The following is a 15,808-nucleotide window of genomic DNA, read 5'->3' as shown; positions in this document are numbered from 1 at the left end:
GAGGGCAGCACAGTTTGGGCTGGAGTTGTACAAGTCTCTTTTATTGCCTCTGAGAGAGGAAATATACTCAAACCCTATGTCCAAATGAGTATTCAAAACACACTTCAGTAGTATTCCAAGCATGGAGCAAAATGGCCAATGACAGGGAATCTAAATATCAAGAGCCGGCTTTCAACAGAGACAGAAAAGCATGGTAGCGCTGGGTCCAAAACAAGCTCTCCTTGATGCCAAGACTAATCCCTTGATTTTTGGACCTGGAGTTATCTATTTACTCTCAGCCTCTCCTGGGGACACGGCAGGTATTTGTTCCTGAGAAGGTTCCTAAAAAGGTTAAGATCTCTGTGTTCCATGTCAGATGTTGACCAGGTCTCTGACTTCAAACAGGTGCCTGGCAGTGATTGGTTATGTAGAACATTCAGTCGAATTCCGTTTAAATTCAGCAGCCCCTCCACGGCTCGGGGCTTGGCTCAGCATGAATGTTACAAGGGTGACAGTGGAGGCTGTGCTTCCCAGGAGTTCAGAGATCAATAAGTGACTACATCGTGTGACACTCCCCATAACAAGAGATGGTACAAGGGTCATAGCTCACACAGAGAGAGGGCAGTTCCTAACTCGCTTTGCAGGAATCGTAGAGGTGTCTCCAGCTAAGTATCCCTTAGGAAAGTGTGTATCCTCTGCTCCTGTTCTCCCAACCTCTTCTGCTTCATCCCACCTCTCAATGGTGGGGAGAAGGCAATGTCAGACGGTGCAAAGCAGTTCCTGCTTGACTTCTCACTGGAGGACCAGCAGGGGTCCCATAGAGAAACAGTCCATATTGGCTCTGACATGAACAGTGATCCCCTAAGTCATCGCTACTGATAAAAACCATGTTTAGTAAAACAGCTGTGTCAGTAGCAAAGAATGAGGTGAAGAATAGAGCAGGCAGTTGTCCAACTGAACATTCTGCAGCGGTGGAAATGTTCTGTATCTGTGCTGTCCATCCACTGGCCATATGTGGCTACCAAACACTCGAAATGTGGCTAGAGTGACTAAGGAACTGAACTTTTAATTTTAGCGAATTAATACTTAAATGTAATTAGCCTAAGAAGGAGGCAGTAGCAGAATCACTACCCTGCTGTCTTCCCCATAGATTATGAGCAACTCCAAGGCAGAGTCGGTCTTAAAATCCACCTCTCAGTGTTCGCTGCCTAGCACAGGGCATGTTCTGGTCTTGCAAAAACGATGTCTCTGCGGAAGGTGTCTGTAGGAAAATAGCTAGGAATGATTCAAGCTCCGTCCTTCCTTCTTGCTGAAGGGGATGATCTTGGCCGTGCAGCCTTGGTGTAGCAGGAAGGAGGGGAACTGAGAGGATCAAAGTCCTGCTTGATTGATGTACTTTGGGAAGAGCAAAGATTTACTTCTGGAAGATAAAAGAATAGGTGTGAAAGGTGAGCAGAGATAAATGTATAAGACAAGAGATCCAACGGTAGGCTTTGAGAGTCTGGGGGAGTCTGAAGAACAGCAGGGGCCAGTTTGGAGGTTAGCAGGAGGCCCTGGGGGGATGTAGATGGGGAGAGGAAATTTTTGAGAGGTTTTTCTCTGTAGCACAAATGGATCCAGCTTTGGTTTTTTCCAAAGGACTCAATAGAATTTGACCATGCTTTGAAATTATATTGGAAGTGGGCTTCCATTCAAGAGCAAACAGACCCAACTACATCAAGGGAAAAAGGGAAAAAGAAGAATAGGAAAAGCAAAAGGGAAAAAGAAGAATAAGAAAAGCAAAGACAATGTTAAAAGAGCAAAAGCAAGAAGTCGAGTCTGCCACAAGTGCTGTTGGCTGAGGACAGAGAGGTTGAGGCTCCAAGGCAGTAGGAGGGTGAAAATTGCCTTTGCTGTTTATTTCCTATGGAGGAGCAGTGCCAGAGGAAAGGACTCCTCTGCACTCACACAGAGAATGCGCTCAAGGATCTGAAGGCAGATAAACCTTTCGGGAAGGTGGGCACATTCCTAGCTTCATTTCACGTCCCGGGTTCTGGCTGCAGAATGCTGACTCAGAGTTTATTACAAGGTCCCCAATAAGTACAATGTCAGTGATTTTAGCGGGGAGCGTAAAAAAAGTATCCATTTACAAGATCATTCAGACCAATCACAGGAAGGGTAGGTTTAAGAGCTCGCCATTAGCTGATGGAACTAGGTGTAGTATAGACAAATGAAAAACAATTGCTTCTGATCTTAGACAAGGAATCTTTTTTTGAATAAGAAAGGAAAGTCTATAACTTGATGGAGAGTCTATTGGAAGAAGCAGGTGTGTCTGCGCTGGGAGGAAGGGGAGGGGGCTGTAGAGTACAGTAGGCAGTAGAGAAAGCCTCATCAGCGTTCAGTGTAGAACTCAAGACTGTGGGGGCCAGGGGAGTTGCCCCACTGTGGATCTGTTTGCATGAAGAGCAGCTAAGCATTCTGGGGAAAAGAAAAAAATTCATCCTAAGGGAAATGTGAGTTGGAGAATATGAGTAAATCTGGATTGAAGCCATCTGTAGCAATACAAGGGGGATGGGAGGAGCTTGATTATGATGCAAATCACCCTTCATCTCCTGGGAGTTTGAGTCTAGGGCAGAGCAGCTGGAAAATGGGTACAAAATCCTGGAAGAGGAAGCCCTGGAGAGAGAACCCTGGCTCAGTCAGCATCAGCTCTCTTGGTCTAATTAGTTGTGTGATCTTTAGCAAGTTCCCTCGCTCCTTTGATCCTGTGTCTTCATCTGTGAAATGTTTGGTATCCTAGAAATTCCTATAAAACACTTAGCATAAATACTCAATGAAAGTCATTACGATAATAGCGATGACAAGTAATTAACGAAAGAGTGTTACATTTATTAGCTCTGAACACCAGGGGCATGAATACATAAGGTGGCATAGACTGCTTTTAACCTATATGGAGTAGAAAGGGTGCTATGGCCCTACGCAGAGGGCCACACCACCTGGGATGGAGAGGAAATGGGAAACATGGTGGAGCAGCTCCAGTGTATGGTAGGAGGGGCAGAACAGGGCAAGAGGAGGGGGTCAGGATCAGTGGGGCAACGAGGAGAACTGTCCGTGTCAGTGCAGGAAACCCTTGCACCCACCTGGCAGGTGTTGAACAGGGAGGTCCTGAGACCTACCAAGGAAGATAGGAACAGAGTCATAGACATACTGCTTGTTTTAAAAAGATGGGATTTTTCCCCCAGTAGGTTGGAAATAACTCACTTATTTTCCAGTGTTACTGAGATATAATTGACCTATAACATTGCATTAGGTGAAGATGCACAACATAATGATGTGATATATATGTATATTGTGAAATGATCACCACATAAGTTTAGTTAAATATTGTTTTAGCATCCAGGCTGCTAGGGCCTGGGTCCCCAGGTAGACACATGGCACAGGAATGCTTGAGTAAATGCTCTTGGAATAACAATCCCCAGACACAGCCCAGAGGGTTCTCTTCAAGATCCCTGCCTCCCGCACTCTATGCAACGGGATGTCAGTGAGGAGAAAATTACAGAGCATCTTGCGAAGTCAGAGACCCACATTTCCCAGCCGAGGGAGAGTAGTTATTAGAGAATTCAAAAAGTGAACGTCCAGTTTCTAGAGAACAGATTGTATCAAGGAGAGGTAAAACCAAACTGTCTGAGAACATAGCCCCTTTGGTATCCTCTCAAGTCTCCGCTCAAAGCCCCACATGCTGGAGAGATGTAGGCCTCCTGTCAGAGGAGGCTGAGGGGACAGAGGGGTGCCTGAAGGTACACGGGCATGGACCGGCTGCCGGCTGTATGAGCAAAGTCAGTACTGTTGGTATTTACAAGTGACATGGCAACTTTTGTAGAAATGTACCCCTAACATTTGGGGGAAAGTCGGTAACGTGTTCATTCATTCCATAGACATTTATTGAGTGCCTGTGGTTAACCAAGCACCAGGCTTGTGTTCACCAGTTAAATGATAATAGAGCAAGCTTCTAGCATTTCTAAGATTACCAAAGAGATTTAAAAGGCAGCGGGCCTCCAAGTTGAAAATATGATATATGTCATTTAATATGATTCAATCACTTTGTGCTGAGAATGTAAGGTCCCAGGATAGGGAATGGAGCTGGCTTCTCCAGTCCCCTCTCTGATTCATCACTTTCTGTAGTGAAGATCGAAGTCTCCCATCCCCCACGGTGGCTACCATTTTGATTAAACACACATTAGTTCTGTGTGTTTCTTACCCCTGTCTTCTGGTAACTGCCCTCCATTCCTTTCAAAGTATCTACCCACCCCACCCCCCAAAACACACATACACACACACTTCATGTGTTCCTAGTACAGCAATCAGTCATGATGCTCCATTCTTCTAGGTCAGGGTAGGAGGGCACGAGATGCAAATGTGGCTAAGCACATCATTTCCTTGGGCTGAGCAGAGAGAGAAAGAGAGATCCAGAGGCTGGTATGTGATTCACAAATGGCCATTAAGATTACTTCCTTGATATTTGAAAATTGGGAGAAAAAATGGGGGCTCTGCATTGGGCCTTGCTAAACTTGCACAAGGCATCTGGGGCAGGAGGCCACCATCTCTCCTAGTCTCAGGAAGGAAGCTCATTGCAGGAGGAGCACATGAAGCTACCTCGTGAGGGGAAGACAAAACATGGAAGGGAAAAGAAAGGGGAGAGCCTAGAAGGCCAGAGACAATTTCACCATGATGGTCAGCCTGACTGAAATAAAGGAAAGAGAAGTCAGAGCAGAAGTGACTGGTCTTCCTTTTGAAGATCTCTGAGCTTGGCCCAGCTTCCTGCACACAGTAGGACCACAGTAGTACATCTTGGCTCCATTTCCTCTCTTGTTCGTTCAGAAATTCATCTGAATCTTCTTACGTATGTCATGGCGCGATGGCACATCCTGTCTGGGTTAGTTTTGACATCAGGGTCTTGTACCCTTTGGAGTCTGAATAGGGACTCCATCCAGAAAACTTCATGAAGTATGGAGGGACTTTTTAATGTCCTATTCTTTGCGTCTCCTCCCTACCATTAATATATATTAAACATATACTATAGGACAAGGACTTCCTTCAACAAATATTAAATATACCATCATTGCTAGGTACTTCAGACGTATTATCTCTTTTTACCCTCCCACAAAAAAACACCCCATAGGTGCTGTAATTATACCCACATTACAAATGAGCAAACTGAGATAATAAAAGCTGAAGTCATTTTCCTAAGGTTAGACAGGTTGCTAAAACCATCAGATCCAGGATTGGAATCCAGGTCTGTTTCACTTCAGACCTTAACTATTTTATAACCAAAAAGCATACTTCCTCCCATCCGGTCTGGGTGTGTAGTCAATGCCAGCCCAAGAAATGAATCATTATCATTCCCCTCACAGAAGATAATTATCCTGCATTGGGCTTTGGGGACTACATCCATTTAGACACGTTGGGAGTAAGAGTGCCCAAAGCTTTCACCTCCCACGGGGGTTCTGTCTGGGAAAGCACTGTTTAGCACACCCCTGGCTCCAGAACAATGCTAGGGATGAGGCTCAGCTGAGGGACCAGGGTCACCGACAACGAGATTGAGGACAGAAGCTGACTGCAAGGTTTTCATCAAGAAAATATCACGTTCAAAGATGAAACAGCCTCGGGCGCCTGGGTGGCTCAGTTGGTTAAGCGACTGCCTTCGGCTCGGGTCATGATCCTGGAGTCCCTGGATCGAGTCCCGCATCGGGCTCCCTGCTCGGCAGGGAGTCTGCTTCTCCCTCTGACCCTCCCCCCTCTCATGCTCTCTCTCTCTGTCTGATTCTCTCTCTCAAATAAATAAATAAAAATCTTTAAAAAAAAAAAAGATGAAACAGCCTCTTTCACTGAAGTATATATTTTGTCCCCTGGGCCTTCAAACATTAAATTTACTCATTTTAATACCGTGGCTCCAACTGATTTTCTGTGTGAGATCACACACAGAGGAATCAAACTAATTTGAGATTACACACCCGCTGCCCTTTCCCTATGAAGAGGCTCTTCTTGTTTCTAATTAAACTTCTTCTTCTATGACAAATGCCAAGATGCCAAAAAAGATCCCTATTAAGAGAAATGTCAGGAACTTGGGGTCATGGGGGTGCCATTCCCCCATGCCTGAGTGAGCTCTGTTGTCAGTGTTGAATGCCAGCGATGTACTCGAAGGTCGTGGGATTTTGGTTCCTCTGAATGAGAGTGAACCAAACTCCAGAGGCTGGACTGTTCTGCACACCCAGCTACCCTAGAAATCCCTGCCACCACCCATGTGGATCAGTCCAAATCCATTCCAACCCTGGGAATGAGATTCAAAAGCCAGCACCCTGCTCCCTGATGCCAGTGTAGTTTGGTGGGAGCACAGCTGGACCAAGAACCAGAGGATGGCATCAAGTTCCCACCTGTCTTTTCACAGCTTGAGTGACTGAGGAAGGAAAATAACCTTTCTTGAATACCCACGGCATGCAAAGAGCAGTCAGGACTTGACAGATTATCAGCTAGTCTTCCTAACATACCAAAAAGGGGTATAATTACCAAAGTGAGGATATGGGCAAGTTGAAAGTACTATTTGATTAAGATCACACAGCCATGGTGAGGTAGAGTTAGGGTCTGAACTCAGATGTATTGTAGCTTCTCGCTCTTTCCACTTCAGCTCTGAGTCCCATTTTCCTCTCTGAGAAAGTAAGCATGATAACCTCATGGGGTTATGAGGGTCCGATGTAAAATGGAAGAGGATAATGAGCTTTGTTGCTCCAAAGATGGTGCAAGTAGAGGGTAGGATGAGCATGATTATCAGTCATCACTCCCTTTGCCCGTCATGGGTCACCTGCCATATAATTAAGATCGGGCTGCTATTTATGGGAACCTACTGTATGCCAGATGTATAAGATGTTCTGTACTTCCTTTATCTATGAAATAGAAGCAGCACTGGGCTTCCTTTCTTCCTCGAATTGCTGGGAAGGCAAGAAGTCCATTCCATTATTGGATGAAGAGCATACATAGTCACTATCCCCAGCCCTCACTAGGGAGGACACAGTTCATGGGAAAATGCAACTTTCATGAATAAGATCGATCCCTGAAGAAGCATCTTCCATCTCCTCATCACCAATTGGGGCTCAATGTGAGTCAGCACAGAGTCATCCTTTCCTGTCAAATCCTGATATCTCTATCCAACACAGAGTGATTGAGAACACTTTGTTCCCATCTCCAGGCCAGAGTGGCTCCTGGCTTGGGTATTAGGGACCCTGCAAGCAATTTCTCAGTTTTATAAACATCAGTGTCACTTAGCCTCATGCACTCCATTTGTTTATTTGAATAAACACAGGAAAAATAATATTGGCCATATTTCATTGGATTGGCCTTATCAGTGACACTTTAATAATATACCGTTTGGAGATATTCTACAGTCAAGTTGCCAACGTAGCAATAGCTCAGTGGAGGCAAAGGGGGCAGATGAAGGAACTTGAATGTCTTCAGTGGATCCAAGGAGTGGTGATTGTGTTTAATCAGCGTGGATATTCTGGGCCAACAGTCATAGCAATTTGATCCTAAGTAGGTCTCTAAAAGGTCCCATATATCAGCAACGGAGGGAAAGTGGATGTTGTTTAGAAATACAGTGGCCATTTTGGGAGGGCGAGATGGCACTGTAACCATTTTGAGTCTTATCAGTTATACTTCACATCAGTCAAATGCATGCATGTTTCTTTATATTCCTGATTCCAGTCTTGGTGTCTGTCTGCCTGTCTGCACCACTTGGTCTCTCAGTCCTTTCTCTCTTGTGCCTTTGTCACTGAGTCTTTCTGATTTTCCCAAATGTAAAGAGTCCAGGAACAGGCTGACTTGGATTAGCAGTTTGTGATCTTCACATGTCTCTGAATGTCAGCTTCCCATATTTAAAATGGAGATAGTAATACTGATATTATTGAGTTGTCATTAGGATAAAATGAAACAAAGTACATAGCAGGCAACTCAGTTCGTGGCTCCTAGCAAGTGCTCAGCAAATGTTAGTTCCCTCCCCTAGCCCAATGCACTCTACTTCTGCGATACGTTAGAATCCCACTGTATGTTGGCTTTCCTTTAGTGTGGCCTGCCCTCAGCCCATTTTCAGATCAGCCAATAGAGCCATGACTGGCTGGGACCATTTTTCATCCAACTGCTCTCGTTCTAGCAGTTTCATGTGGCCTCTCTTTGTAAATAAGTCTGGGAAAATAAATGTCCCCAATCCATTAGTGCCTTTCCATCACAAGCCAATTTGAGCCACAAACCAGACAAGGCTTGTTAATGGCCACTTAAATATATTTCTGCAGCCCAGTCTAGAGACCCTCAGCCTCAAATCCTCCTAGCTTCCCTCCAAGAGATGTCTCATTGTGACAAGACTTCTGCAGCAAAGGCATAGACCTGACCCTTAGCCGTTCGGGGGGACCACATATGTACCCTAGTCTGCCTAGAACAATTCTAATCTGCTCCTGCTCCAGAGTAATTATTAATCAGTGCCCCTTTAACACCCCAAAAGTTCCCCTTTGAATGATATACTGTACATGGTAGCTATGGAAACCAAGAATAATAGTTTAAATAATAATAGCTATCATTTATTAACCACTTTTATTAACCACTTATTAACCACTGACGCCAGGCATCACCAAAAAGGTCTTTATACACTGGATCCCAACTGTAAAGGGAGGTGCTATTATCATTTCTATTTTATAGACCAGGAAACCGAAGTTTAGAGAAATAAGCAACATGTTCAAGGTCAGCCAGCATCGAGGGCAATATTTGCACCTCACTCAGATCCCTTTTTCCTGGGCAGTACACCCATCCCCCACTGCTGGAAGTGCTGGTGGCTCCTGGCTCAATGTGGCACCCTAACCCTCATCCCTCTTCCAGAGGAATGGAGCTCAAACAGAAGCCACCTTTGCCTGAGAGGCTCCATGCCCCCACTGCCCGTACCCGACTGACAACGGGAGTGGGGGCCGGGAACAGGGGTGTGCGGGGGCACAAGGGCTTCCCCTATTGCTTCAAGGTCAGATTGACTCTATGGTACAATCCATGCTCCAGAACTCCTGGTGGGATCCAGGGGAGATGAAATGCTTGCTTAGCTCCTTCCTTGTCCTGCTCCCCTTGCTCCCATTCTCCTGAGAACACCCCCTCGATCTACTACTTAAAACACATCCCTGTCTCGGGCTCTGCCTCTAGGGGGCAAGACCCAACACATATGGCTAGCAAGTGGCAGGGCTGGGACTCAGGTCTAGGAAGGTCTCCCTCTTCATCACGGAGCAAATGTGTCATGACGTTGCCTATATTATAAACACGATTTCAATGATGGCCTCCAAGTTATCAAATTGTCAAGAAGTAAGTCATAGAGGCATAGATACAACAACACTGATGACGCCATCCCCAACAACTATTTATTTAGTGCCAGTCCCTTTGTTGCATCTGATCCTCTCAACAACATGGGGTTCATTGCATTATCTGCATTTTGCAGTTGAGGCACGGCAAGCTTGGAGAAGCTGAGATGTGTCTGTTGAGGTCACACAGTTAGGAAGTGATGGGGCTCGGGTCTACATCCAGATCCTTCTTCTTCCAAAGGCCACGTGCTTTTTCTGCATGGCCACTTAAATCGCTTGCTGTGTATATTGCTCAGTGAACAGTTGACTAAAGGGGTTCCCCAGCAAAGCTGATGCTCTTGTAACAAATTAGAAGACTCTGCAATCCCTCCCACCCTGCACTCTCCAAAGTGGTTCTTTTTGAGCTGCATTTGACCATCATGTCTCCATTTGGGAGAGAAAAGCCATATTACTCTGGTAATAGCCAGAGAATGTTCTCTTAAGTCAGACATAAAAAGATCAAAGGAGCCATACTCACTGAAGAAAGGAAGGACAGCAAGCTTGCATGCCAAATGTCCAGAGAGGTAAATCACATTTCCTGTGGCTCTTCCACAGAGGGAGACAAAAAAGAATAAAAGGAAAACAGCAGAGCTTTAAGGAGAGACAGGCCAAGACTCATATCCTAACTGTACTGTCTCTGTGATGTTTTTAGCAAATTACTCAACATCTCCAAGCCTCAATTTGCTCTGCCGTAGTACCTATCTCATTGGACCATAAATGAGAGGGGGTAAATGAAATAAAATATGTATTTCTCCGTACCTCTTCTCTTCCATTTCCATAAAATTTATAGAGTAACCAACTTGGACCTTCATTCCAGGTGTGAATAATACTAGTTCAGATGGACTATGCTTTATTGCCAAGCAAACAGCATATCCTATTTGATGATAAAAGGTTTCCATTAAAAATAGAGAGCAGATAAAAGGGGGACCTGCATCCAGGAAGCCATCAGATGATTCATAAAAATACAGAATGAGTCATCCTGGCTCCCAAGACTAAAGTTACAATCAGTGGGCATCTTTGGCCAGCCAATCCTAGCCCAGTGGAGGAGGAAAGGCCGGACAATCTTCACAAACCTACTTCAGTACCCCCTTGCAAAACTGATTAACTCTGCTTCCAGCGTGGGAAGACAAAAATCAATCTGGGCCCTTTGCAATACTGGATCCCGAATGTTCCCCCATGCCTCGTTGGCTTTCTGAACAACCGGGGTGGGAAATCTACAGTGATTCGTGTGTCTGTGTGTGTGTGTGTGTGTGTACAGCTCCAAGGAAGAACAGGCTTGTGCATCTGGCTTTGAAAAGCAATCTCCTGGCTTTCATCTTGATATTTATTATTTCAAAATGCTTCAGTTCCTATCAGTATCTATGTAATTAGCTTAAGACTAGAGAACCCAGACCTATCTGTACCACAAGTGATGCTCTTTTCTTTAAAAAGTAGCTTCAACATTTTCACTCTCTGAACATACCCTGGATGGAGAGTCATAAATTATACACACATACACACACACACGAAATATTTTTGATCCGTGGCTAAGGAAAATCATCAATATATAGTTTTAGTTTTACGAGGTAGACGTTCCTCCACCAGCAAGCGAAGAAAAATAAGGACTCAACAATCCTGGCTCAAGCGTCTTTTCTCACTCCATTCATTCAGCAATAACTGATTCCTTCAGCAGTAACTGATGTTGGACATAGTGTGTGCCAAGCACTATGCTATGCTATGCTGGGCATCGGGGATTTGTTGGTGAAAAGGGCAGACGCAAGCCCTGCCTTCTGGGATCAATCAGCTTGGTTCACGAGAGTTAACAAAATGGAACTGTACAGGATCCCCCAATTTGCAAAAGCCTCTTCCCTTACCCTGAATTCCCAAGAGTCATGTTTAGAGGCAACTGTGACCTGCTACATGTGTGAGGAGTGAGTCAGAAACCAGCGCCTGCTTCTCTTACGAGCTGCCTTCCAGCCTGGCATGTGAATCCTGCACCTGCTCTCAAAGCAGCGAACGGGAGGAGAATCTCCTTTGCATTTTTCTTGCCTCTGCATATGGTCGCAGAGTCCAGGTTGGGGGTCTAACCTAGGAACAGGTAAGCTGACTGCTCCTTTCTGGAGCCGAGTCTATTGCCTTTAAAACACAGACATGAGAAAGGGTAAGTCCATCTAACTGTGCGGAGAGCAGGCTCCCCTTAGGCGCTTCCCACGCTACTGCATAAAGAACTCAGAGCGTTGGGTCCAGTGAACCCCCTGGGGTGAGCCCTCCCTCCTAGAACTTCAGAGAAATGATCATATAGTGACAGCACACAGAGAGGCTTAAGCCCTCCAGAGCGAATCCCAGCTGGGCATAACTCTGAAGTTCCCCCAGGAGGAGTGGGGAATGGAAGGACACTCAGATTGCTGAGCTCCGTTTGAGATGGGGGCAGGAGTTCTGAGAAGATTGCCGGTTGTTTGTTTTTCCACTTTGGAGAAGCACAGAAGACGCTGGTGGGGAAGAGGGAGCCTTGGCCTCACCCCTCACCAAGCTGAGATGCTGCAGGACCTAACCCCTGCTTCCCAGACCCTTTCTCCCTACCAGGGCACCAGAGGGGTAGAATGCAGCAGTGGGGAGAGAAAACGCACTTCCCCAGCCCTGCACTCTGTTGCCAGCCCCAGCAGAACCACAGCACAGAGGCTGAAAAGATCGAGTAGCAAATCCTGACCAGGTCAATTAGTAGCTGCCACGAGATATTGGGCAAATCACTGTCTGAGCCCGGGTCTCCTCACCTGAAACGGGAGATAATGATGGTACCTAACTCATCGGGTCCCAGGAAGTATTAAATTAAGATCGCACACATAAAACTCTAAACACGAAGGCTGGTACACAGTAAGCCGACGGTTATTATTTTTTTTTAACCGTGTTAATCAAACTCCCTTTCCTGGCAGCTGAGCTGTCTACCCGACGGAGAGCCCCCGCAGCGCAATCTTCCAGACCCCGGGTGCTGGGCGCCACCATCCACCGCTTTCCTCCCCTCGCAGGAGCTCACAGTCCCCTCCGGTCACCCCTAGATCCGGCTTGGCTAGGGCGAGGGCCACCTCGCAGCATCCTCCTCAGCGTCAGGCGGCCGCCGGCCGCGGGGAGGCTCTCAGACCCGGGAAGGGCGCGGAGGGGGCGCCCACGGCCGCTCTTACCCGCGCAGCGGCCCCACGGAGGCTCCGCCACCCCCGCCCCGGGAGCGCCGAGCGCGCAAAGAGAGAAAGCGAGAAAGACGCGGATACTGGACCAGGCTTTGACGCGGATCTTGAGCTCGCCGTCCTGCGGCTCGGGCATGGCCTTCCTGGTGACCCGCAGCTTGTTGAGCCCCCCGAAGCCGGCCAGCACCACGGCGCGCATCTCCTGGGCGTCCCCGAGGCGGTGAGAGCCGCCGCCGCCGCCCTCAGCAGGCTCCTTGCCTGCCTCCTTCTCGATCATTTGCTCCGTCTCCTCCGCCTTCTCCACGCCTTCCTTGGCCATTGCGCACGGGGGCGCGGGGCGCACGGGCTGCGGCTGCTGCGGCGCAGGGGGCTCGGGCTCCTCTCCCGCGGGTTCCTCCTGTTGAATGTGGGATGCTCGGCTGTGCAATGGCTGCAGCCTCTGCGAGCCGCGCCAAGGTCCACAGCCTCCGCCGTAATCCTCGCAAGAGCCGCGCCCCCGCCCGCCCCACCCCTCCTGCTCCCTGCCTCTCTTCCCTGCCCAAGCGGAGCCTTGACTCCAACTCCAGAGCCAGTCTCAAATCGGGCTCTTGATCGCAGCCCCAGAACCTAGACTTGCCCAAGATTCGTGGATAAAACACGCAGAGAGGACGCAGTGTCCTCCGCGGTAGGCGCAGTACTTTGTTATTTACGGCGCAGGCTGGGCGCCTTGAAATGGATAGAGACGAATGTCTGGGCCTGGAGGATGCCTCCCGGAGACTGGCTTGCCTCCTCTCCCGCTGATCTGCGGGGGCCAGCGGGGTAGACGGGAAAGGGGGTTGTTTCCCAAATTGCCGGTACCGGCTGGAAAGGGGAAGAGGTTCGGGAAGCGGGAAACGAGAAATCCCACTTACTCCCCTGAAGAGTCTAAACCAGGGTCTTTTCACTCCAGACCCTCGGGGTCAGTGCAGATGCTCTTTACCAAGCATCACCAGGATCCTCTTATGATGACTAATTCTCCCCACCCGCACCATTTCTGGCCATCAAAGAGGCTTCAGAAAAGAATTCTGTACCAGAAAAGGGTCCTTTTTTTGTTTTGACCGTCAGAAGATCAGTTTTCATCCCCTCCCCAACACACACACACACACACACACACACACACACACACCAGTAACTGGCTTTTTGAAAAGGAGCTTATAGAAAAACTTGGACTTTTAGGGGCGCCTGGGTGGCTCAGTCAATTAAGCGTCTGCTCCCGGCTCAAGTCCCTAGATGGTGCCCCGCCCCCCATGGAGGGCGCAGGTGGAGGGAGATTGCCTTGTGACTGTTTAAAGAAAAATTATAGTGGGGGAGTGATGGAGGTATATTCTACTTCCTGTGCAGCCACTGCCAGCTTTGGGACCTTGGGCAACTCACTCAACCTTTCTGATCCTCAACTCCCTCATCCATAAAATGGGTACATTACTTAGGGGTTTTTTTTTTTTTTTTGCATTGTGCTAAGTGCTGGGGTGGATAGGACTTTCAGTGACAGCATGGTCCTTACCTTTAAGGAGCTTATTCTCAAGCATGAGGCAGGGAGGACACAGCCAACAAATATAAATGACACAGTGAATGGAATGGTGTAAGTGCCTCTCCTTCCATTCTCGCTGTGCCTCTCTTCTATTCTTCAAAAATAGTATTGTGTTCCCTCCTACCACCTGTGCCTGGAATGTATGTGCCACTTCCTTCATCTGGTGTTATCTTCTATTTCACTTTCAACTTAAGCACCCATTCCTTGTGTCTATGGGTTGGGTCTGCATCCTTTATGGTAAAACTCTCATGGCAGTTTGTAATGAACTTTTGTATGATCACCTGATAATTCATGTCTGTTTGCTTTTTCCAACTGTGGTCTTCATGTGGGCAAGAGTGATTTCTGCTTTTATCCAGCATGGTTTCCCTGGGGCTTGGCACATGACTGGTACATAGTAGAAGATGCTTAGAAGAACCTTTGTTGAGTGAATGAATGAGCCAGTGAATCCACATGCTACTGTGGGAGCCCAGAGGAGGGAACTGGCTTGGGGAGTCGGAGAGGTCCTCATGGAGGTGAAGAAGTTTGAGCTAGACCTTGAATGATAAGCCAGGTTCCTCAGACAGGGAAGATCACAAGCACATTCAAACACATGGAAAGGGGACAGGTGGAAGGAGAAGACACTGTCTTGTTCTGTGTGGTCTGACCATCAGCTGTGGTTAGCAGTCACTGGAGACTAGGCTTAAAGGTTGGTTGGAACCAGCTTTGAGGTGTTTTACATATGACGTTATAAGATTTAAGACAAAAATCATGGAGGCAATGGGTGCCACTGAAGTCTTAAAAACAAACAAACCAGGGAATAACATTACTGTATTTTAAGATAGTAACTTTGGCAGTAAGTGGGTGGTGGATTAGATGGTAGACTTACTGGAAGTGTGGAGATTGGTTAGAGACTATGGTGCAGATAGATATAGATAAACAAATAGATAAATAAGAAGAGCCTTAACTGAGGCAGTGGCTGTGGGATAGAAGAAGGGCTGGATAGGAAGCTGAATAGACAGTGCTGGTTAGTGAATAGTGAACATGTCATTGTGAACCCAGTTATCCAAGTTATGAAGTCTGTTTGCATTGTGAGATATAGTGTTTAGGCTGGATTCTATCCTGAAACAAGACTTTGAGTGCCAGCAATTTATTTTGGAGGTCATCCCAGGAAGCTCCCATCAGGAAGGAGGAAAGTGAGACAGGAAAGCCAGAGAAGCCAATCCGAGGTGCATGAATAAGCAGGTTAGCACAGGGATGAAGGGGACTCAAACCCACAGGACACCCTTGTGAAACAAGCCTCAGAGTTGTCCTACCCAAAAGCAAGGAAATGGGTATTTCCCACTAAATTTTCTGCAAGACTGGCTAAGGGCTATTCCTGGAAGTATAACTCCTTGGCACTTCCTACCTGCCCCATTCACCTGGGCTGAGAGAATCCCCAGGCAGAGAACTAGGAAGCTATTTTCTTGTAGAAGGGATGGTGAGTTCGAAGGGGATATGGGTTTGTGGCTGACAACATCTACAGTGTAGGATATTGTTTTGGGGTATCTACTGCTCTGTACACTTCAGGCATGTTTTATAATGAGGTTCTCAGAATAACTTTATTAGGTAAGCATTATTCCACTTTATAGAAGAGGAAACTAAGTTTTAACATCAATGCTCTTAACATCTCATCAGGCACGTTTATTTGAAGGGGCCAAGCTGGTTCATCCCCTGAATGATAATACTCCATGGCATTGTTTATGTTCTCTGCTCAT

At 47.0% G+C, this 15,808-nt stretch overlaps 1 protein-coding gene across 1 annotated transcript in view; it reads right to left on the bottom strand.

Moving 5' to 3' along the window:
• VAT1L (vesicle amine transport 1 like) overlaps positions 1-12,848 on the bottom strand; it is a 139,099-nt gene extending 126,251 nt beyond the window's left edge. Inside the window, exon 1 of the mRNA XM_021702754.1 lies at positions 12,619-12,848. Coding sequence (XP_021558429.1) covers positions 12,619-12,848 — 230 coding nt within the window. The remainder of the gene's footprint in view (positions 1-12,618) is intronic.
• Positions 12,849-15,808: the final 2,960 nt, after the last annotated feature.

Source organism: Neomonachus schauinslandi, chromosome 16 (assembly GCF_002201575.2).
Source record: "Neomonachus schauinslandi chromosome 16, ASM220157v2, whole genome shotgun sequence".
Classification (NCBI taxonomy): domain Eukaryota; kingdom Metazoa; phylum Chordata; class Mammalia; order Carnivora; family Phocidae; genus Neomonachus; species Neomonachus schauinslandi.
The sequence above is the reverse complement of the archived record's forward strand: the minus strand, read 5'-3'. Positions and strand labels throughout refer to the sequence as shown.